This window comes from Petromyzon marinus, chromosome 40 (genome assembly GCF_048934315.1).
Source record: "Petromyzon marinus isolate PM22_M1 ecotype Great Lakes invasive population chromosome 40, UKy_Petmar_22M1.pri1.0, whole genome shotgun sequence".
In the NCBI taxonomy this organism is placed as follows: Eukaryota; Metazoa; Chordata; class Hyperoartia; order Petromyzontiformes; family Petromyzontidae; genus Petromyzon; species Petromyzon marinus.
The window spans coordinates 13,070,095-13,094,890 of NC_133706.1; the positions used below are offsets into that span (position 1 = coordinate 13,070,095).

The following is a 24,796-nucleotide window of genomic DNA, read 5'->3' on the forward strand; positions in this document are numbered from 1 at the left end:
GTGTTCTAATCGCTCAAGAAGGACGTGATCCGGCCACCCCCCGTGGGAGGCTACACTCTCTCCCATCAGGTGACAAGCGGCAAACAGGAATTCATTGCTGCCGCACGTGCACAACTTTATTTAAATCGGGTTAATGGAGGCTCTTCAGTGAGCGGGGAGTGAGTGGTGGGTGGGGGGGGAGTCTAATGGCTCCTGACGGGCAGGGATCAATCCGTCCCTCTTCATCGATGTCCCCACTCGGAGCGACCCGGGACCGCGAGGGTAACCGCGCCGCGCGTGCGTTCGAGGGGCGCCGGGTCAAGCCACGCCGGCCACGCGCAGGACACGCGACGCGACTCCGGACTGCTTCCCGGAGCTACAGCCTCGTGACCAACAAGGCCCCTGTCACGTGGAACACCCTTTAACCACATTCACCTTTCGGGTGAACAACATACCATTACGAACAGCCTACCTCGTTCATAACGGGATAATGCAACCTATGGGAACAGCCTGATAAACAGGCTACCACAAGAATAGCCATATACAAAGTTTACCATTTGTGGAGAAGTCTAACTGTTTCGTTCCTTATATAGGGGCATAGATGTGGTGACTACGCTTCTGCGCTCCTGCGCAAAGTGGGGGGGGGGGGGGGGGGATTACTGAGTCAACGTTCATTATGCATGTGCATTATGCGAGTCCTTTGAACTTGTCCTTCCTATCTATTGTGTGTATTAAAATAACCATACCAACGGTAATCCCTATTGAAGTACGCTGACCTTTGTAGGCATACATTTAAACGATGTATTATTTGATGATTCGCTTCCATGCAGCACTAAGGCAGTAGCTATCCGAACGGTTAAAGTTATTTTTTACATCTTTCAATTTTTATAGAGTCTCTAATTAGTCTTGGCCAGTAGTAGCTGGTTTTGCACAGAACTTCAATATTATCAAAATCAATTCAGTGTCCTTGTTGGCACGCGTGTTCTGCGACTGTTGACAGTTGTATTTGGGAGAATTTAATATTTATCTGATGTTATTTTACTCTCGTGCTGATCATTCGTCCTGTTTGCTCAACATAACATTTACCACACGTGCAGTTAATCCTGTACACACCTTCTGTTAATAGCTTCGGTAATACATCATTTGTACCAGATATTAATTTCTGTATTTTATGGACCGTGCCAAATCTGACTTAGATGTTTTGTTTTCCAAACATCTGGCTAGTTTATCAGTCACTCCCGCAATGTACGGTATTTTGATCGTTTTAATTACTTGGGCAGTTTCAATGCTCGTGTTATTTCAAAGGGCTCGCAACATGCATAAAATACTTTGACTCAGTAATTACTCCCAAACCTCACGTGGCGCAAGAGCGCAGAAGTGTGGTCACCACATCTACGCCTCTATATAAGGAACGAAACAGTAAGACTTCTCCACAAATCTGGCTGTCGCCTGATGAAGCTAGTTGTAATTACTGGCGAAACGTCGTACTCAGATTGTCAATGTTATGGCTTGGCTCTCCAACACGCCGGTGTGCTATACTAGTATACTACACTATACACTACACTACTATACACAATACACTACACTATACACTAGTGCTGTACTAGTGACGAATTGGCATGTTCTGTTTACGTGACAACCCTTGATAGTTGGCTGTGTCGGGTGGTGGCGGGTTTTAACGACATATTTATATATTTACGCGATCTAACCCAAGAAACCCTCTATTATAGTCTACCGTACGATCAGTTTGATGAACAGCCTACTAAATATAAACTGTGTAGAGAACAACCTGGACACCAGCTTAATGGACATGATGCCGCGTCGGCCTCGTTTTGTGTGAGTGTGCCCACCACTTCATGGCGCCTCTTGTCGTGACTGCGATCCCATCGGCCTGACGGTGTCCGTATGGCCCCCTTCATCTCTTGGCGGTAGCAGCAGCAGTAGCAGGGCAGGCCCAAGCAGACGCAGCTGCGTACAGCTGAATGCATCGCAGTGTGAACAGCCTGTCATGTGAACAGCTTGTCACGTGAACAGCTTGTCACGTGAACAGCTTGTCACGTGAACAGCCTGTCGTGTGAATAGCCTGTCGTGTGAACAGCCTGTCGTGTGAATAGCCTGTCGTGAGAATTGTCTGTCGTGTGAACAGTCTGTCACGTGAACAGTCCATGAAGCCTCTCACGTGAACAGCCTGTCGTGTGAACAGCCTGTCGTGTGAACAGCCTGTCGCGTGAACAGCCTGTCGTGTGAACATCCTGTCGCGTGAACAGCTTGTCACGTGAACAGCCTGTCGTGTGAACAGCCTGTCGCGTGAACAGCTTGTCACGTGAACAGCCTGTCGTGTGAACAGCCTGTCACGTGAACAGCTTGTCACGTGAACAGCCTGTCGTGTGAACAGCCTGTCGTGTGAATAGCCTGTCACGTGAACAGTCCATGAAGCCTGTTACGTGAATTGTCTGTCGTGTGAATAGCCTGTCACGTGAACAGCCTGTCGTGTGAACAGCCTGTCGTGTGAACAGACTGATGAACAGCACCAACAAAATGATAAGTCTCGTATGTAACTTATATCACAAGAACAGGCTGACACGCGGTCAAAGAGGACTGCATCGTCCATATCTCGATGTATGATGCAGTCTATTGTAAAAGTTTGCCGAGTACAGGCACAAACGGCCAGCAACAAACAGCGACAATTATGAGCAGCCTGACCCAATGGTCTGGGCGTCGTGTGTCGTATCCACTACACACGTCGCTCACAACGAGTCAACTTGCACAACCCAAACCGCGTGTTCGAGACACGAATTCTGAGCCCGTGCATATCTCGAGTACTCCACGCGAGACGCGTGTCCACGCTTAACCCATACCCACTATTCAACTCGAATACTCAAACTTAACCCCGTGTCTAAACACAAACACGAGCCTAGTGCTCGACTCTATCTAAACAAGTGCTGCGCTTGCATTTAACCCTAAAACTAAATCCAAACCCCGTGTCTAAACATAAACCATACCCCCACCCCGTTACACTCTTACCATAAAGCCAGTGTCTAAACATAAACCATAAATCCGAGTTTATCTCCAATAGTAACTCTATACCCTGTATCTTGACATGAATCCTGAGTCCATGATTATCTCGAATACTGAACATTAATCCCGTGTCTAAATGTCGCCTAATGTTAACAGTAAGAAACGACTGACACTATTGAACGTGTAAACCCACATGGATAAAACGATTTGATGAAATAATAAATATACCGGTCCACACTCGGAACCATCCTTAGCGTGTCTCCTGTCACTATGACACTGCGATGATTAATTATTGTTGTGATGATGACACAACTTGACTGCCCTTTATCCGACAGCCTCGTGTCTATCCGCTGATCACACTCCCCATCACACCCACGAGCTGTAGGGCCAGGTCTATGTCCACTCAGTGGTGCTGCTGTTGGCACTCACATTCAGCTCCACGAGTCGGGAGTCTCATCCCCGTAGTCTTTCCCTGTTGTGGTGCCGCATCCTTTACCATGACGCTCCCTCAACCCCCTGACGCGCGAGGCAAAATCTTCACGAGGGTTGTGTTCCATTCTACATAAACCCTGAGGCCGTGTTTAAAGATAGACCTTGGCACGGTGTTTAACCCGAACTCCAAGGATCTGCAGGTCCCTTGGCAGGTGTGGCCCGGAGCCCTCCGAGTCCCCGTGCGCTTCGAGTCCCCCAGTTTTTAACTCTATTATTATTATTATTAACTCTAAACATATTGTCTACACATAAACTGTAACCCATTTTTAACTCTAATACCAACCCTACACCCAGTGCTTAGACGTTAACCCTAACATCGTTTTTATCTATAATACTAAACCTAAACTCATTGTTTAAACGTAAACACTAACCTTGTGTCACGTTGACAAAAGACAAATAGTTCACTACTTTAGCCCATTGGTGTGTTGAAGAGTGAATCCACTACATTTACATTTTTTGAGTACGACGTTTCGCTGGTAATTACATCAAGCATCATCGGGCAATTTGCCTATTCTGGCAAAACTCAAAAACCTTTATTATGCATAATAATGGTCGCGAAAGCCTACGTGTTAAACTGACTAAACTTGTATTTTACAATAATTCTAATCTTAGCCACCATGTCTAAATGTATACCGTAACTCTAATAATGAACCAAAACTCGCGACTCTATAAATCCTAGCCACGTGTTTTATTGGCTTGCTCAATCCTAAAGACCAACTCGTGTCTATAGCTCGATAAACCCCCACCCACCGCTCAACTTTAAGCCTTCACCTCGCGCGTATCTAAGCCAGTGTCTGACCCCAACCACTAAATCCTGATCACGTGTTTCCTTGAACCCTGACCCTGTATCCGACCGGAACGCTCATCCCGCGTCACCGCACTCCTTACAACCCCGAACTCTTCATCTCCTACCTTCTCATTCGACAGACTCCACTCATCTCCCCTCTTTCCCCCCCCCTCCTTCCCCTTCTTCCTCCTCCTCTTCGCCCCGGCGACCTCTGCGCGCGCCGTGGCTGCACTCGGGTCCGTCCTCCTCCAGCAGTAGCAACAGCTTCCTCTGTAGGTAGCGCAGGGCTATCGTCACTAAGGAGGAAGCCGCTGCTGTTTTGTTTAACAGAGTTTGCAGTCGTTTCACAGTATGGGGTGCGATGTGGCCGTGCGTAATGGTTAAATGTGCGGTACAATTTTTTTTCAAGTTTGGAAAATATGGAACCTTGACGCCGGCACACACTGGCGTCCTACCCGTTCCGAATGATACGACGGAACCTTTCACCTTCACTGGTGAGTGAAGCAGACGGCGCGTAGTAGTTTTATTTTGCGGTCAATAACCAGGGCGGCCTGCTGAATTCGAACCGCGAACCTCTGCAACGAGCAGCGACAGCGCTAGCGCTGGGCTCCCCTGTCACAAACCCCCCGAAACGGTGAGCGGCGCGAGGGCGGGGAGAGCAAGAGGGGAGTGGAGGAGGGGAATTTATCAAAAAAGAATCCCACGCCACTGCGCGGGCAGGAGCCGGTCGGCCCGCCCTCGCAGAGACACTAGGCCCCGACCACGCGGCATAGTGCTGCCCATCTGCCCCATAACCTTCGACCCCTCGGGGCCCTGACCTTTAGCCCCCGGAGTAATTGGCTAGCCCGGCTGCTCACTAACGAAGCGCGGGCATCGCGCGGCATCATCCCTCACGCGCGCTCGGCGGATCGAAACGCGCGGCCCCATAAACTACAACCTGGATTAATAAAGCCCACAGCTGTGGAGCAAGAGAGAGATAGTTGTCGGAACCTCGGTGGCGTTGGCATCAATCTCTGCTGTTTTTTATTGGGATGGTTTGTTTCCTCCACTGATGTAGAGAACCACTCCGGCTCAACAAACCCTGAACCACACGCCAGGAGCGGCACAGCGCGGAGAGGATGGCCGAGAAGTCGCGGATCGTTTCGTTTAAAAGGCAAACAGATCGCGAGAGCGCGAGGTGGATGAAGAAGCGATCGACGGGGCGTCAGACGTCGCTGTGACGTCATGGCCCAGAGGCAAATCTCTCGCGAGGGGGGGGGGCGTGCGGATGAAGGTGCGTTCGTCTCGTGGCGGCGCTGCGAACTGGAATGGAACCGCGAGAGATGTAAAAATTAAACCCTGACATCATTCACCCGTATTCATTTCATCACCGTCGTCAACATCAGCCGTGATCTATTTGCTGCTAGATGAAGACCTCTCCCCAAATCGTGCCATATCTACCGATTCCGCGACGCAATATTTTTTTCATTTTTACTGAACAAATTTTAAAATGCCATTGTTTCAATTTCGTGACGTAAACTTCATCGACACAAGGTTAGGATGGGGGACTGTGGGAGGAGGGTGGACCGCGAGTGTTATAACAATCTGATTCTAACACTTGTATGGATACCACTTATATGGGCGTTGATATAATAATTACACTGTCCGCAGACCGTGTACAGAAATAGCCATCGAGGCCGTGCGTCCCACTCAATAGGCATCCACAACTGTGTGCATGGCCCCACCAACCCACCCCGCCTTTCCCCCACACCCTTCTCCCCTACCCCCCCAGTACACACGGCCCCTTTCCCCACGTGACAAGCTCCAACGCCCCGCCTCACATCCCTCCGCCTCCCACCCTGCGGCCACCCCCGTGCCCTCCACGCATTGTGACCACTTAAGAGCAACAACAATGCGTGCGAGCGCGAGGGACGTTCACTGCGCTGGCGCTGTCCGTGGTTCTGAACCACGCCGACAGCCGTGGCTGAATGCTGCTTCCTCGCGGCCGCGCGTGTTGCGCTTGCACCCACCACCTCCTCATACCTCCTCATTGCTCCTCCTCCCTCTTCCTACCTCCTCATTGCTCCTCGTCCTCGCTCTTCCTACCTCATCATTGCTCCAATCTTCTCCTACCTCCTCATTGCTTCGACCTCCTCATTGCTCATCCTCCTCGCTCTTCCTACCACCTCATTGCTCCTCCTCCCACCTCCTCCTACCTCCTCCTACCTCATCATTGCTCCTCGTCCTCCTCGCTTCTTCTCGCGCCTCCTAACACCTCATTGCTTCTCCTCCCACCTCTTCCTACCTCCTACTACCTCCTCCTCACCCACCCTCATCCTCCCGCTTCTTCTCCTCCACTCCGTCATCCTCCTCGTCACCCCCCCCCCCCTCCTCGCTGAGCCGCGGTTGCGCTGGGCACGAGGCTCCCAGAGGAGGAGGCGGCTTCTGATTTATCGCTTCGCTGGCAAAGTCGGAAACTCGAGTTGGCAAACAATGCCCAATAAAGGGATAATATGGAGTAAGTGCTTTGATTTCCAGTCTGAGTGACTCGCCCATCAACATTCGAAATCACTTCCCTTGTTGTAGAACACGATCTAATATCAAATGAGTGCGGTAAAGTAAATTACACCCGGCAAATGAAACTTGTTGGACGATTTTGATCAATAGCGCGAGAGCGGCGGAGTCTGAGTGACGAGCGATTTGCCTCCACGCCGACCAGAGACGGCGTCTCGTCACCCACTCTCTCACCCAGCCACCCACTCCCCCACTCATCCACCCACCGTCTCTCTCACTCTCTCATCCACCCACCCACCCAGCCACCCACTCACCCACTCACCCGCCCCTCACTCACGCTCACCCACTCCCCCACTCATCCACCCACCGTCTCTCTAACTCTCTCACCCAGCCACCCACTCACTCACCCACCCACCCGCCCCTCACTCACTCACTCACTCCCCCACCCACCGTCTATCTCACTCACCCACTCACCACCCACGCTCACCACACTGCTGGCCAGAACGCTTCAAACTAAATTATCGTTCGCATCGTTGTAAAGGACACAAAAAACGAGTCACAACACACTCACCGACTCACTCATTCACATACTCGCTTAACCCCTCAAAAGACAAAGATCCCCCGTATAGCCTCAACAGACTTTTGGAGCAAGTACGTTAGCGAGCACCTATGAAGGACGCCAGGGGACACGAGGGGGTAGGTGGCCAGCACCGTCTTTGTCTCCCCAGTTGCAATATTCACACACCGCACCAGGGTCTCATTTGAGGCTACGTCGACCTACGGGAGGTACAGGACTAGTTAATATAATTGTCGCGGGTGTTGGCCGTGAGCGGGAATCGAATTTGGGTTTCCGGGTTTGAAGCGCAGCGCCGCTAACCGCTGCACTACCGTACCCCATACGTAACCCCGCACCCTCTCACTCACCCACACACGCACCACACTGCAGGTCACCTCACTTCTATCTCTCTCTGCTTTTCCCCTCGCACTGCTGCACTCTGGAATTCCCTCCCGTTGTCTCCCCCAAGGTATTATGCAACAACAACCTCACTGAATAAAAAAAAACGCGTTATACTATTATTTATTACAGCTTCGATGGTGCTGTTTGTTGCTGGCCACCTAGCCTTCTGCGCCGTCGGGCCACTGTGGCTCAAAACTGTTTAATAATGAAATCAGCATCCACCCTCTTCCTCCTTCGCCGACGTCCATCAAAGCTCTCCCGGCTCCATCTCTTCTGCCACGAGGAGGGTGGGGTGCGGGGGGGTAGAGAGAAATGCTTTTTGCAGAGGAAGCCAACACGGCGCACGGATGCATCGTGGCAGTGATAACACGGAAAATGATCTTAATAAGCCCTTGGGGGGCAGGATAGAGAGCTCGGGGAAGGACGCGAGTGAGGGGTGGGATGGGGGTGAGGGGGGGCAAGTGGGATGAAAATTGGGGAGGGGGTTTGGGGGATTGATGGTGGGGGGTTGTGAGGAGGGAATAAAAATCAGCTGCATGTGGAAGAGAGCGGCGAGGCGGGGGGACGGGGGTTGAGGTGGGGAGAGGGGGGGCCAAGTCAGTCGCACTGATGGCCTGGCAGCTCAAACTCCGTCATCATCCGTGGGGGTGCACGCCCCCCTCCCACCCATCCCCCCCGCAGCCACCCCCCCTAAAGTAGCGCCGCGCTGGGCGCCTCCGTGCAACTCTAATACACGCCACGTGGTCCATGTACAGTGTTTATGTTCTTGGGTTCGGCCAAGTGGCATTATGTAAAAATTCGTGCCATTGGCTCTCCACCACCCCCACGAGACTGGCACGTTTACAGAGAGATATTTATTTAGACGTTCCGATGCATTAGCCAAATTCTGATGACATGGATTACCCAGTTCACCACTTGATGAAGCTCAGAGCCAGTTTCTGTGGAAAGTCGTGCCGTTTGGTGTTAGATTCGGCCACGGGCAGGTCTCAAGGCGTCGGTGAGGAGGAGCTGCTTTTGTCGGTTAAAGTCTGATAAATGCATTGGCGCGTGTAAACAACGGCTTCGTTAAAGTGCCAATCTCGTGGGGTGGTGGAAGGCTGACGATAATAATTTGGTAATATAACCGCCAAGTGGGCCGACCCAAAAAACAAATATGTTCGTCGCAAACGCTGTGGCGTTAAAAGGAATGAAAGTGTTTATTAGGTGGCCTTTAAGCAATGGCCGTGCTTCGTAACTCATACATGACATGATGAGCACAGCATGCATCACTTTGTGATGCAGAAGAACTACTACCCGAAACGTCGCCTCTCATAAAAAAAATCTGGTTTAAGGCCACAGAGTTATCGACGAATGTGTTGAGAATGTGCTCACGGTGCTTGTGCGCCACTGGTAACGCAGCAGTAGGAGGGTCGCCAACATCATCGCTGCGTGTGGAGTCATACAGGCAGCCCCCCCGACCCCCCCCCCCCACAATGTCCATCTTTCCTACTGGCAAACTCGAGACAGCTGCCTCTCCAGGGTCCAGTTGGCTACCGCAGGGCAATGGAAAAGCTATAAGGAAAACCCCCAAGGAGGAGTGATCTTCTCTTAAATATATTTACCGTATATAGCGAGTTTATCCAAGGTGCTTTACAACGGTTATAACATTTATTAAAAAAGAGGAGGGTTTTACCGTTCTGGCAAAAAAACAGATGTTAATATGTTCAAATACCAAATAGATACCGTTTTCAAGGTATCAAGTCGACATGAACCACACGTACCCGTCTACATGAGATGGCAGTGGTTGAGATCAGAAAGTGGTGGTGTGGTTATGGTGACCGGGAAGCAGGCGGGAGTGGTTAAGGTGGGGTCGAGATAGGAGTAGTGAAAGGGGTTGAGGTAGTCATCGGGGTAGTGGGAAGGTGTAGTGTTAGGGGTAGTGTTAGGGGTAGTGTTAGGGGTAGAGATAGTGATTGGGGTAGTGATAGAGGTAGTAATAAGGTTAGTGATAGGGGTAGTGGGAGGGTGTAGTGATAGGGGTAGAGGAAGTAATAAGGGTAGTGACAGGGGTCGGGGGCAGGGGCAGGGAGTAGAGTAGGATGGACTACGGAGAAGAGATGGAGGTTGTGTTCAGGGAGGAGCGGAAGCTGGAGCTTCACAAGAACAAGCGGTAGCTTCCGCTCCTCCTTGTTCTAGTGAAGCTGCAGGTTGTTCTAGTGAAGCTGCTGATTGTTAGAGTAAGGCTGCAGCTTGTTCTAGTGAAGATGCATCTTGTTCTAGTGAAGATGTAGCTTGGTCTAGTGAAGATGCAGCTTGTTCTAGTGAGGCTGCAGCTTGTTCTAGTGAGGCTGCAGCTTGTCCTACTGAGGCTGCAGCTTATTCTACTGAGGCTGCAGCTTGTTCCAGTGAAGCCACAGCTTCTTCTAGTAAAGCTGCAGCTTGTTCTAGTGAAACTGCTGATTGTTCTAGTGAGGCTGCAGCTTGTTCTAGTGAAAATTCTGACTGTCCTAGTGAGACTGTAGCTTGTTCTAGTGAGGCTGCAGCTTGTTCTAGTGAGGCTGCAGCTTGTCCTACTGAGGCTGCAGCTTATTCTACTGAGGCTGCAGATTGTTCTAATGAAGCTGCTGATTGCTCTAGTGAAGCTGCAGATTGTTCTAGCTGAAGCTGTAGCTTGTTCTAATGAAGCTGTAGCTTGTTCTAGTGAGGTTGCAGATTGTTCTAGTGAGGCTGCAGATTGTTCTAGTGAAGCTACAGCTTGTTCTAATGAGGTTTCAGATTGTTCAAGTGAGGCTGCAGATGGTTCTAGTGAAGATGCAGATTGTTCTAGTGAGGCTGCAGATTGTTCTAGTGAAGCTACAGCTTGTTCTAGTGAGGTTGCAGATTGTTCTAGTGAGGCTGCTGATTGCTCTAGTGAAGCTATACCTTGTTCTAGTGAGGCTGCAGAATGTTATAGTGAAGCTGCAGATTGTTCTAGTGAGTCTACAGTTTGTTCTAGTGAAGATGTAGCTTGGTCTAGTGAAGATGCAGCTTGTTCTAGTGAGGCTGCAGCTTGTCCTACTGAGGCTGCAGCTTGTTCCAGTGAAGCTACAGCTTCTAGTAAAGCTGCAGCTTGTTCTAGTGAAACTGCTGTTTGTTCTAGTGAGGCTGCAGCTTGTTCTAGTGAGGCTCCAGATTGTTCTAGTGAGGCTGCAGCTTGTTCTAGTGAAGCTGCAGCTTGTTCTAGTGAGGCTGCAGCTTGTTCTAGTGAGGCTGCAGATTGTTCTAGTGAGGCTCCAGATTGTTCTAGTGAGGCTGCAGCTTGTTCTAGTGAAGCTGCAGCTTGTTCTAGTGAGGCTGCAGCTTGTTCTAGTGAGGCTGCAGCTTGTTCTAGTGAGGCTGCTGATTGCTCTAGTGAAGCTACAGCTTGTTCTAGTAAAGCTGCAGCTTGTTCTAGTGAAGCTGTAGCTTGTTCTAGTGAAGCTGCAGCTTGTTCTAGTAAAGCTGCAGCTTGTTCTAGTGAAGCTGTAGCTTGTTCTAGTGAAGCTGCAGATGCAGCTTGTTCTAGTAAAGCTAGAGATTGTTCTAGTGAGGCTGCAGATTGTTCTAGTGAAGCTGCAGCTTGTTCTAGTGAAGCTGCAGATTGTTCTAGTGAGGCTGCAGATTGTTCTAGTGAGGCTGCAGCTTGTTCTAGTGAAGCTGCAGATTGTTCTAGTGAAGCTGCAGATTGTTCTAGTGAAGCTGCAGATTGTTCTAGTGAGGCTGCAGCTTGTTCTAGTGAAGCTGCAGCTTGTTCTAGTAAATCTGCAGATTGTTCTAGTGAAGATGCAGCTTGTTCTAGTGAAGCTGCAGCTTGTTCTAGTGAAGCTACAGCTTGTTCTAGTGAAGGTGCAGCTTATTCTAGTGAACCGCGCTGTGTTTGCATGGTGTGAACACGCGCAGTCCATCACAGATTCATCGTCATTCAATGCCACGGAAATACAAAGGGCCTGGCGTCACACCACATCTCCACTATTTTGAAGGGCACTCCCAGTGCTAGCTGCCCCTGTGCGGCACAAAGTGACTTAGCACCTGGACTGCGAACGGGAATTAATTCACCGGTAGGGGGCCATGATGATTTGCCGCCGTGGGTAATGCTTCTGAAATTCTGCATTCCCACGGGGGGAAGGGCGTGCGGCTGTTCCGATGTGTAAAACCACTTTTATTGTTTATGTGGAGAGACGGATGTGTGAAGCAGGAGGATCGCCTGCAGCTGAATTGTCGTGTTCCACAGTTGCTCTGTTGTAAAGCCTCAAAAATCCACTCCGTGACTACCCAGAGCTCTTGACTTGATATCGAAACTTAACCTCAAACGGTAGCGTTGTGGCCACTCTCCCTAAATACAGCACATCACCACGATTGGCTACGTACGGCGCGAAAGAAGTTCAACATACATCACCATCATCACCACCATCATCATCCCTTCCGCCCCCCTATCGCCATCCACCTCTCCCCAGACCCCCCACCCGCCCCTCCCCCAACCGCGCGGAGCGCTTAGGGTCCCCAGAGCGCGCGACGTCTCCATTTCATCCGCGGAGTGGCGGCTCCACTTACAGGAGCCTCCACTGCAGGGAGAGGAGAAGGAGGGATGGGAGTTAGAGATGGGGGGGGGGGGGTGAGACACAGGAAGTGAGAAGGATGAGGCCTTCATTTTTCTCACTCAAATGTCGCCCATCTCCCCCGGTCCAACTCTCTCAGCTCCTCCTCTTCCAAGTGTTTCCATCTCCCCAGTTCCTCCCATCTCCCCAGGTGTTTCCATCTCCCCAGGTCCTCCCATCTCCCCAGGTGTTCCCATCTCCCAAAGTGCTTCCATCTCCCCAGGTTTTCCCATCTCTCCAGGTGCTCCCAACTCCCCAGGTGATCCCATCTCCCCAGGTCCTACCATCTCCCCAGGTCCTCCCATCTCCCCAGCTCCTCCCATCTCCCCAAGTCCTCCATCTCCCCAAGTCCTCCCATCTCCCCAGGAACTCCCATCTCTCCAGGTGCTCCCAATTCCCCAGGTGATCCAATCTCCCCAGGTCCTACCATCTCCCCAGCTCCTTCCATCTCCACAAGTCCTCCATCTCCCCAAGTCCCCCCATCTCCCCAGGTCCTCCCAACCTCCCCAGGTCCTCCCATCTCCCCAGGTCCTCCCAACCTCCCCAGGTCCTCCCATCTCCCCAGGTGTTCCCATCTCCCAAAGTGCTTCCATCTCCCCATGTTCTCCCATCTCTCCAGGTGCTCCCAACTCCCCGGGTGATGCCATCCCCCCAGGTCCTACCATCTCCCCAGCTCCTCCCATCTCCCCAGGTCCTACCATCTCCCCAGCTCCTCCCATCTCCCCAAGTCCTCCATCTCCCCAGGTCCTCCCATCTCCCCAGGTCCTCCCATCTCCCCAAGTCCTCCCATCTCCTCAAGTCCTCCCATCTCCCCAGGTCCTCCCATCTCCCCAAGTCCCCCCATCTCCTCAAGTCCTCCCATCTCCCCAGGTCCTCCCATCTCCCCAAGTCCCCCCATCTCCTCAAGTCCTCCCATCTCCCCAGGTGCTCCAATCTCCCCAGGTCCTCCCATCTCCCCTGGTGTCCCCAATTACCCAGGTGTTCCCATTTCCGCAAGTGTCCCCATCTCTCCAGATGTTCCCATCACCCCAGCTCCTCCAAACTTCCCAGGTCCTCCCACCTTCCCAGGTCCTCCCAACTTCCCAGATCCTCCAATCTCCCCAGGTCCTCCCAACCTCCCAAGTCCTCCCATCTCCCCAGGTCCTCCCAACTCCCCAGGTGTTCCCATCTCCCCAAGTCCTCCCATCTCTCCAAGTCCTCCCATCTCCCCAAGTCCTCCCATCTCCCCAGGTCCTCCCATTTCCCCAGGTCCTCCCATTTCCCCAGGTCCTCCCTTCTCCCCAGGTCCTCCCATCTCCCCAAGTCCTCCCATCTCCCCAAGTCCTCTCATCTCCCCAAGTCCTCCCATCTCCCCAGGTCCTCCCATTTCCCCAGGTCCTCCCATCTCCCCAGGTCCTCCCATTGCCCCAGGCCCTCCCATTTCCCCAGGTCCTCCCTTCTCCCCAGGTCCTCCCATCTCCCCAAGTCCTCCCATCTTCCCAAGTCCTCCCATCTCCCCAGGTCCTCCCATCTCCCCAGGTCCTCCCATTTCCCCAGGTCCTCCCATCTCCCCAGGTCCTCCCAACTTCCCAGGACCTTCCATCTCCCCAGGTTCTCCCATCTCCCCAGGTGTTCCCAATGCCTCAGGTCCCCCCATCTGTCCAAGTCCTCCATCTCCCCAGGTGTTCCCAACTTCCCAGGTCCTCCCATCTCCACAGGTGTTCCCATCTCCCCAGGTGTTCCCATCTCCCCAGGTGTTCCCACCTCCCCAGGTCCCCCCAACTTCCCAGATCCTCCAATTTCCCCAGGTCCTCCCAACCTCCCAAGTCCTCCCATCTCCCCAGGTGTTCCCATCTCCCCAGGTGTTCCCATCTCCCCAAGTCCTCCCATCTCCCCAAGTCGTCCCAACTCCCCAAGTCCTCCCATCTCCCCAGGTGTTCCCATCTCCCCAGGTGTTCCCATCTCCCCAGGTGCTCTCATCTCCCCAGGTTTTCCCATTTCTCCAGGTCCTCCCATCTCCCCAGGTCCTCCCAATTCCCTGATTTCCGATGTCTCCCGCCCCTCTCCCAGATTCAGCTTACACTGGACCCATGCCCTACAATTCAAGCGCTAAACCTCACAGCTCGGATCACATCTGATTTGAGACGAAACCTTTCGTTTTTACCGATGAGGCGACTGTAAACCAAGGCAGCACGTGGCGTCACTCCGTGAGTTCGAAATTCATCACCGCAGTGACGTCACCACAGCACTGACAGTACACGTATACTGTCGGCATGGTACTGATGCGGTACGGCCAGGGCATCTGTTCTGCAGGGAAAGCGCTTCCCCCGCGTCGCTGCCCTGCCTCGACTGTTTCTTCCGTGACCCGGCTTGCCCTTCTCCGTCTGCATCCTTCCTGCCCCGCTGCCCCCTTCCCTGCCGGCTGTGTCTCTGTGTTCTCCGCTCCAAGCGCGGATCAATAGCGGCACGCGCAGTCGCCATGGCAACCGAGGGCTTGCGCATCTCCATGGATACCCGGGATCAAGTTCTTCCTGGACCCGACTCAACCTCCCCCCCCCCATCCCTCCAGGACAACTTTCGTGGTGCTATTTGTTGCTGTCCGCTTGATATTTTAGCATTAAGAGCAGTGTGTGTCCGTTGGCGCGAGTCTTCATATAGGGCGGAAGGGGTCGGTTTTTAGGGTCGCGCCGGACCCCAGTATAATGCATTCGGGGTCGCTGAGCTGTGACCCGGGGTCCCTTGGGAAGGGGAGACAAAAGCGGTCCTGCTCTCGCGAGTAAATCATCCTGGGGGGGGGGGCAGGGAGGGGTGGGTGCCCTCTGTGCGCATCATCCCGCGACTTCGTCTTGGGAGACTCACAGCGGGAAATGGGAACAACACGCGACACAGACAGGAGCAGCCGGCACGGAGTGAGCCGGTCAGCCCCTAGAGGCGCTATCACCCGCGCGCTACGCGACGATGCCACACTCAGTGCCTCGTGCAGGCGGGCCTCACTTAGCGCTCGAGATGCGTTCCTGGAGAAGTGAACGCTAATGGAATAGCATCAGTGAGTACTCTGCACTGTACTCGCGAGCGCATTCTACTCTACTCCTACAAGGCGGTGGTGGGAGACGAGATGGAAGATGAGGTGGAAGACGAGGTGGGAGACGAGATGGGAGGCGAGGTGGGAGACGAGGTATTGTTTTGATTTAAAGCTTTCGTGACTGCAGTAATTCATATTCTTAGCTCTTTCGGTAAAGTAACGTTGAAGGGAAACAATAAAATAATAAAATATATATTATATATAACCGAAAGAGCTAAGAATATGAGGTATTGTTTGTTGTTGTAGAAACGTTCTTACCCGCTCCTACTGAACATCTGTGAAAAACAGCTTTATAGCTCATCGGATTCCTCCAGTAATAAATAAAGGTTCTAATTCTGGGTCATTTTCAGGGAAGAGCTCCAGGGACCTCTGTTACCTTAGTTGATGCCTTTAGTCTAAATGTCTGTGCCATGCCTCCCCTGCCTAACCCTGACCGCGAGTCCCTGCACGGTACCCTGTATTAAATAGCGCCTACATTACATGGTGAACTATATTATACAGTAAACTATATTACACAGTACACTAAATAATGCAGTACACTATATTACACGGTACATATATTACATGGTTCCCTATATTACACATCACATTAGTACTGATGCTGGTGTTCACCTTGGTATTATTGATGATGATCAAGTCCGTAATACTTAGTGATAGTGGTGGTGTGACCTGGTTAGTGATGATGGTCACCTTGTCACGTGTACTCGTGATAGTGGTGGTGTGACCTGGTCACCTGATCACTAACACTAGCGGTGGTGTTGACCTGGTTAGTGATGATGACCGAGAGGAAACGTCCTGCCTGCTCTCGTCGTCACTTCACGCGCCATTGTCTCCCCCTACCGAATGGCCCAGCGAATAGCGCAGTGGGGGGGTGGTGGGGAGAGTCGCTCGCAATGCAGACAGTCCTCGACTAATGAACACCCGACTTACGAACCAGCTTCCATGAATCCATAATCAATGTGTTTTGGGTTAGATCGCGTAAATATTTAGGTAAATATTAGATTTATCATTTACTTAATAAAAAATGATTTACATAAATATTTACGCGATAAAAAAACCCTTTATTATGCATAATATTGGTCGCCAAAGTCTTCGTGTTAAACCAGCTTCCGTGACATTTATTTTTTACATCGACTTAAAACGTGAACTCGCACTTGCAGATTGAACCGCGGCACTATTTTGTCCGGCTGAGCAATCCTCCGCGAGATGTAAACGAGTCAGCCTCGCGCTGTTAGTGAGCGTTTGTGCGCGTGGGCATTGATAACGTATTGGGAGTCACCCCTGCTCATGCAAATTCCTACACCCCTGTCAAAACATTAAACGAATTTAGTTTCCAGCTAATCCACGAAAGTAATGTTCTGAAACAACTGTCCTACCTCAAAGGGTCCTCCTCTACCGGAGCAGATAGTATTCCCGTCTTTGCTCTACTAACTGTTGGTCACCTAATATACAAACCTATAGCCCATATTTTCAACCTGTCCATCAAAGAAGCATCAGTTCCTCTAGAATGGAAACATTCCTATGTCCGTCCACTTCACAAAGGGGGCCCTAAAGATCATCCAAATAACTATCGACCTATCTCAATTTTGTCCCTGTTGATGAAAATTATTGAAAATTATTGAACTACCAAATTAGCAGTTTCCTGTCCACCAACAATCTACTACATCTAAAACAATCTGGGTTCCGAAAAAAATACAGCACCACATCTGCTGCATGAGCCTCTCTGAATCACATTCATAGTAGCCTTGATAATAAGCAGTACTGTGCCTGTCTTTTTCTTGACCTGTCCAAAGCTTTTGATACAGTAGACCACAAAACCCTGCTTAGTAAACTAAGTTGCCTCAGTTTTTCCGAAAACGCAGTAAAATGGTTAAAAAATTACCTCTTTTCTCGCACCCAAACTGTATTCACAGATGGTTGGAGGTCAAACAGTGTTAAGATAACAAAAGGGGTTCCACAGGGTTCCATCCTCCGCCCCCTTTTGTTCTCTCTTTATGTCAATGACTTGGGCACTGACCTGGATCATTCCAGGGTAAATCTTTTTGCAGATGACACGATACTGATTACTGCTGGCCGCTCTCCGGATGATGTGATTGCTAAGCTCCAGGGTGATTTCAACAAATTACAACATCAGCTAGTTGCTTTTAAACTAGTCCTGAATACCTCCAAAACCAAGTGCTATGCTTCTCACCAGGACTAAAGCAGGACGTTTTTTTCCCCCAATTACATTCCTTAAATAATTATCAAATAGAGCAAGTCAAGATCTATAAGTATCTTGGGGTCATCCTCGATTCAAAACTGAATTTTGAAGATCACATTGATTATATTGGTAAAAAGACAAAAATAAAAATTGGTTTTCTGTATCGACACAAGCATTGCTTGTCCCCTATGTTCCGTTTGGAATTGATCAAAGCTACCATACTGCCTCTACTTAATTACTGTGATATCGTGTATAAATCAGCCCCAAGTACTGTACTGAAGCAGCTTGATTCCATCAATCACTCGGCCTTAAGATTTGTATCGAACTGCACACCCGTGTTAAGGGGCCTACTGTTCAGCACACCCGTGCTGGTGAGAGGGGCCTGCTGTTCAACACACCCGTGCTGGTGAGAGGGGCCTGCTGTTCAGCACACCCGTGCTGGTGAGAGGGGCCTGCTGTTCAGCACACCCGTGCTGGTGAGAGAGGCCTACTGTTCATCACACCCGTGCTGGTGAGAGGGGCCTGCTGTTCATCACACCCGTGCTGGTGAGAGGGGCCTGCTGTTCAACACACCCGTGCTGGTGAGAGGGGCCTGCTGTTCAGCACACCCGTGCTGGTGAGAGAGGCCTACTGTTCATCACACCCGTGCTGGTGAGAGGGGCGTGCTGTTCACCACTCCCGTGCTGGTGAGAGAGGCTACTGTTCATCACACCCGTGCTGGTGAGAGGAGATGCTGTTCACCACTCCCGTGCTGGTGAGAGAGGCCTGCTGTTCACCACTCCCGTGCTGGTGAGAGAGGCCTACTGTTCATCACACCCGTGCTGGTGAGAGAGGCCTACTGTTCATCACACCCGTGCTGGTGAGAGGGGCGTGCTGTTCACCACTCCCGTGCTGGTGAGAGAGGCTACTGTTCATCACACCCGTGCTGGTGAGAGGAGATGCTGTTCACCACTCCCGTGCTGGTGAGAGAGGCCTGCTGTTCACCACTCCCGTGCTGGTGAGAGAGGCCTACTGTTCATCACACCCGTGCTGGTGAGAGGAGATGCTGTTCAACACACCAGTGCTGGTGAGAGAGTCCTGCTGTTCAGCACACCCGTGCTGGTGCGAAGATGGCGCCGATGATGGTAGCCTCAGCCGGTCGGTGCGCCCTGTTTTGTCTTGTTTTGTCTGACAATTCAGTGTTTTGCCAAGATTTTCAGAGTTCTCTAACAAGAGACAAACTTTTAAATATCAGGGAAACAACTCCTGTGGATTTAATTCCTACTTTTCTGCTTCCAGTGGCAGAATTAGTAGGCATTCTAGTCAATGCCGCGCTAGGCTTTGCTCAAGCAGCGAAACGCCGCCCAAGGGGTAAACGGTCGGGGGCTCTAGTACGGCTACGCAGACGCGGGATCCGAACAGTGCTTCCGAGCTTTTTTCTCTCCAACGTACGTTCACTGTACAACAAAATGGATGAACTTCAGCTACTGATGGTAAAAAACAAAGACTTTCTTTCATCTTCTGTTTTGTGCTTCACGGAGACATGGCTGTGTGATTTGATTCCGGACACTTCGCTACAACTAGCAGGATTCCATCTTGTAAGATCGGATCGTGACATAGCACTCTCCGGCAAGACGAAAGGAGGTGGTATTTGTTTTTACATTAACAGTGGCTGGTTTGTAGATGTCACAGTCATTCTGCAACATTGTTCTCCACTCCTTGAATCAATTTTTATAACCTGTAAACCGTTTTACTCGCCTCGCGAGTTCGCGTCGCTCATTTTGGTCGGAGTTTATTTGCCGCCTTGTCCTCAGGTTAAAGAGGCCCAACGCATGCTCGCTGATCAGATTCTGAGTGTGGAGCGAGCAAATCCAGGTTCGTTGGTTATCGTACTTGGCGACTTTAACAAAGGTAATCTCAGCCACGAACTCCCCAAATACATACAATTCATTAAATGCCCAACCAGAGAAGGGAACACTCTGGATCACTGCTACACTACAGTAAATAGAGCCTACCACGCCGTCCCCCGAGCAGCACTAGGACACTCTGACCATGCCATGGTCCACCTGATTCCTGCATACAGGCAGAAACTAAAACTCTGCAAACCTGCTGTGAGGACATCTAAACAGTGGACCAGTGAGGCTGTGGAAGATTTGCGGGCGTGCTTAGACTGTACTGACTGGGATATGTTCACGACTGCTACCAATAGTCTGGATGAACTCACAGAGGCTGTGACGTCCTACATCAGCTTCTGTGAGGACTGCTGTATCCCAACACGTACCAGGGTGAACTTTAACAACAATAAGCCCTGGTTCTCAGCAAAGCTCAGAAGGTTGAGGTTGGAGAAGGAGGAAGCGTTTAGGAGTGGGGATAGAGACAGATTCAAGGAGTCGAAGAACAGGTTTAGCAAAGCGGTGAGAGAGGCTAAACGACTGTACTTAGAGAGACTAAAACACCAGTTGTCTACTAACGACGCTGCTTCTGTCTCGAGAGGGCTCAGGCAGATCACCAACTACAAAACCCAGAGCCCCCCACACCACTAACGACTCCCGCCTAGCCAACGACCTGAACGAGTTCTACTGTAGATTTGAAATACAATTGGACTGTCCTGAACCACCCCTTCCCACCCAAGAGGCCCCACCCCCCACCCATACTACAGAGACGACTCTCTCCTTTCAGGAGGGAGAAGTTAATAGACTTTTCAAGAGACAGAATCCACGCAAAGCAGCCGGGCCGGACTCTGTCTCTCCAGCCACCCTCAGGCACTGCGCTGACCAGCTGTCTCCGGTGTTCACCTACATCTTTAACACCTCCGTGGAGACATGCCATGTACCAGCCTGTCTCAAGTCCTCCACCATCATCCCTGTGCCCAAAAAGCTAAGGCCAACAGGACTAAATGATTACAGACCGGTCGCCCTTACATCTGTGGTAAATTAGTATTTTGAGCGCATGGTCCTGGCACATCTCAAAGCCATCACAGACCCTCTCCTGGACCCCCTTCAGTTTGCCTACAGAGCCAACAGGTCTGTGGACGACGCAGTTAACATGGCCCTCCACTTCACCCTACAGCATCTGGATGCCCCAGCATCCTACGCCAGGATCCTGTTTGTGGACTTCAGCTCTGCCTTCAACACCATCATCCCTGCCCTGCTTCAGGACAAGCTCTTCCAGCTGAACGTGCCCTACACCACCTGTAAATGGATCACAGTCTTCCTGTCTGACAGGAAGCAGTGCGTTAAGCTGGGAACACAAATCTCTGACTCCAGGTCCATCAGCACCGGAACTCCTCAGGGCTGCGTCCTTTCCCCACTGCTCTTCTCCCTGTATACCAACAGCTGCACCTCCAATCATCTGTCCGTCAAACTCTTGAAGTTTGCGGACGACACCACCCTCATTGGGCTGATCTCTGGTGGGGATGAGTCTGACTATAGGTGGGAAGCTGACAACCTGGTGACCTGGTGTAGCCAGAACAACTTAGAGCTAAATGCTATAAAGACAGTTGAGATGGTTGTGGACTTCAGGAAGAATACAGCCCCACTCACCTCCATCACCCTGTTAGACTCCCCAGTCAAAATTGTAGAGTCCTTCCGCTTCCTGGGCACTATTCTCTCCCAGGACCTCAAGTGGGAACTGAACATCAGCTCCCTCACCAAGAGAGCTCAACAGAGGATGTACTTTCTACGGCAGCTGAAGAAATTCAACCTGCCAAAGACAATGATGGTGCAATTCTATACAGCGATCATTGAATCCATCCTCACCTCTTCCATAACCGTCTGGTACGCTGCTGCCACTGCCAAGGACAAGAGCAGACTGCAGCGTATCATCCACACTGCTGAGAAGGTAATTGCCTGCAATCTACCAACCCTCGAGGACCTGCACACGACAAGGACCATGAGGCGAGCGAGGAAGATTATGGCCGATTCATCCCACCCTGGACACTCTCTGTTTCAGCTACTCCCCTCCGGCAGAAGGCTTCGGTCCATCAGGACCAAAACCTCACGCCATAAAAACAGTTTCTTCCCATCTGCTGCTGGCCTGTTAAACAAGGCCAAGGGCTTACACTGATTTTAAAATTTTATCTACATAATGACAGCATGCTGATATTAACTATGTTAACCTATTTGTATTTTTTAAATTATATCTTAAAGCTATTTTATATTCGATATTTATTCAATTTTATATACTTCAGCCCCTTGGTGTTAGTTAGACTTTTAACCCTTATTATTATAGTAAGACTTGTTTAAAACTTATTTAAGATTTTAGATTCCTATATGTTGAATGTATCCACCATCCTGCCAAAGTAAATTCCGTGTCGGTGTGAACTTTCATGGCGAATAAAACCCTTTCTGATTCTGATTCTGACCATATAGGACTCACCACTGTGATCTCTACATTGGGTCAAACTTAACATATCTTAATGTACGACGGCTTGTGCACCAGATCTTATTTATTCACGATGTACTTACAAAAAAAATCCGCAGACTACCTGCTGGATTTCCTCTCTGTTTCAAAGAACAAATTTAACCTCAGGTCTTCGCTCATTTACCAGCTTCACATTCCCTATTGCCGTACAAAAACTGGAGGAAGGGCCTTTGCTATTGATGCCCCCAGAGTCTGGAATGCTATTGCCAATCAACTGCAACTTGAATCGCTACCAATGAGATCTTCTCTCAAAACTGCTCTAGAAGAGTTGTACACCCCTAACTGCCACTGCTATTCAGTGGCCTAAATAAAATAAAATGTTTCGCTCCGGATGACCGCTGCATAGTATTATCTGTATTTTGATTTAGTGTGCTGATCTTAAAGGTGCATTGAAAAATGTGATACTCCGACTGATGCTCATGTTGGTGTGGAGTGACTCATGCAGCCAGCTATGGCTACAGGGTTTGGTGGTACATGTTGTTTATGTTGTTTATTGTGAAAATTCGGTCACAGTTCCTATGATCACTGTTACATTGCTTTTATGGCTTTATTTTGGTGATTTCGAAAAGTTTTTTGGTTTGGCCATGTTTGTTTGCTGTAGTACGGAGTTAGACTGATGGCCTTAATCTAAGTTGTCTTGTGGTTGTTCTTGTTGTTTGACTTGCATCCTACTGGAATTTTTGCACACAGCGTTAGTGTACGGTGCTTTTTCAGGAATATTTTGCTGTTTGTTCCTGCATTTTCTGTTTGCACAGTCACATAGTCACTTTAAGATGTTTTCTTGTTCATGTTTTTGTTTGTTGCGATTGCACCCGATTCAAGAGCCGAATGGCTCACAGGGCTATACCAAATAAATGAAACTGAAATAAAAATGAAATTGAAATACGGTACATTGTGTTCCGACTTTCGAACCGTTCGGCTTACGGACGGGCATCATGAACGAATTATGTGCGTAAGTCGAGGACTGTCCGCACTGACGAGGGTGACGATTGGGGGGGGGGGTCAAGGAGGAGGATGAAGAGGAGGGAGGGGCGGTGAGGAAGAGGTAGGAGGATGTAGGAGGAGGTGGAAGGAGGAGCAATGCGGAGGTCGGAGGAACGAGAAGGAGCAATGAGGACGAGGAAGGCCCCCCTGCCCCCCCGCATGTGGTTACAACAACAATAGTAGTAGGTGGTCTCTTACAGCGCTCGCCTCGGGCAGTCAAAAGCCAAGGGGGTCTGAGTTGTGGAGGGTGCCCCGAGACAATGTTGAGAGAGGGGGGGGGGGGGGGTGCGGGAATAATGAAGAGGGCGGGAGGGGGGGAGTGGGAACGGCTGCCCCGTAATGTTAAGGTCACGACCCCCTCGACTCCCCAATTAGGATCGGCGCGGAAAGGACAGAGCGCAACCCTTCCCCCTCCCTCACCAATTACCGCTTCCCTTCATCCCCCAGTTCTCCCCGAACCCCTTCCCTCGGATCCCCCAACCTCAACGTGTCCACGCGTCCGCTTACTCCTGCGCGTCCCACGCAGAAGGAAGAGGATGATGGGTTGGCGGTGACGGAGAACAGACGACAAGTCCCGCGAATGGCGTCAGTTGTCCAGTGCGCCGGCGGTACAACTGCGCACAGGGCCATGCCAACCACCAGCGAGGCTCGACCGTGCGCGCACGATTCCCAAATGACCCAGCGGTGGCGACACGGGGCCCCTCTCTTCAAACGAGACCGCGCCTCAAGGGGGGCTGCCACGTGGTCATAGATTGTGTTCACATGCGCCGTTTTTTGCGCTACGAACCCAGCGGGTTCGATTCCTGACCACGGAAACAACACCCGCGTTGAGCGACGTCCGAATCGGTCCTGAGGCGTCCCCGAATTTTCTCACCACTCCTTACAACTCTGCCTCCATATTCCGCTCTCCCCTTCATCTTCCCCACTCTCCTATCTCTCTTCCTGCATCTTCCCCGCTCTCCCATGCACCCCCCACCCCCGTGTGGAGAGGCAGTGAACTGTGCGCTCGGCAATTTGACCCCAACTACCGCGATCCCATTAATAATTCACAGCCCCTTCCCCCCCCCGCCCCACTCTTTTCCTCCTCACCCCACCTCCACACCCCTCCAACCTTCCCCACTGCCCTCACACCCTCGCACACCCAAGTTCGACCACCGCCTGTGTTCAAAATATAAAGGCGGTTTAACACAGGCCATCGTTATCCGTGTATGATCCGTAACGCAGCTTCACCATACCTCAACACATTCATGAATAACGCGGTCTTAACGACATGAATTCTAACGTATTGGGCAATAGCTCTTCTTCAGAGACTTTGACTACCTCTCTGGTATCTTTATGTGCTGTGAATAAGGGCCATATGCCGTTTCTTCTTAAGGCCGTGTTGTTGACGAGCGTGCTGAGTGTTAATGCAGTGTAATGAAACAATGTGGTGAAGCGAAGTGTCTGCTTGTTATAACATAACAGCCTCCCTCGGCACACACACGCATTCTCACACACAACAACAGCAACATTCACTGCTCAACACCACCAGGGACTGTCCACCGCTCAACACGAGAGGGTCGGTTTGCCTGCTGCCCAGCGCCATCAGCAAATGGGAGCTCGGCGAGGTTCGTCCACCCTGCTGCATCACCTGCGAGCTGGAGCACAGCGCGTAGTCAGCTACTCCACTGGACCTCGTGTTCTTCCGGCCGCTCCATCGTACGCCCGCGTGCGTGGTCGTGTCCGCCCGCGTGCGTGCTCAGCGAGTGTTCACGTCGGGGTGTACGCGCCCGCCGCGTGCGTGGGAGCGCGTGCTGACGGCGTGGATCTTGGCCACCACTACCTGGGCTTG

General features: G+C 51.1%; 1 protein-coding gene across 1 annotated transcript; it reads right to left on the bottom strand.

Moving 5' to 3' along the window:
- Positions 1 to 13,289: 13,289 nt before the first annotated feature.
- On the bottom strand, positions 13,290 to 14,296 carry LOC142930502 (uncharacterized). Its single transcript, XM_076072994.1, has 2 exons — positions 13,895 to 14,296; positions 13,290 to 13,541 (listed from the first exon to the last, which is right to left on the bottom strand). The coding sequence occupies exons 1-2, from the start codon at positions 14,294 to 14,296 to the stop codon at positions 13,290 to 13,292; spliced, it is 654 nt and encodes a 217-aa protein (XP_075929109.1).
- Positions 14,297 to 24,796: the final 10,500 nt, after the last annotated feature.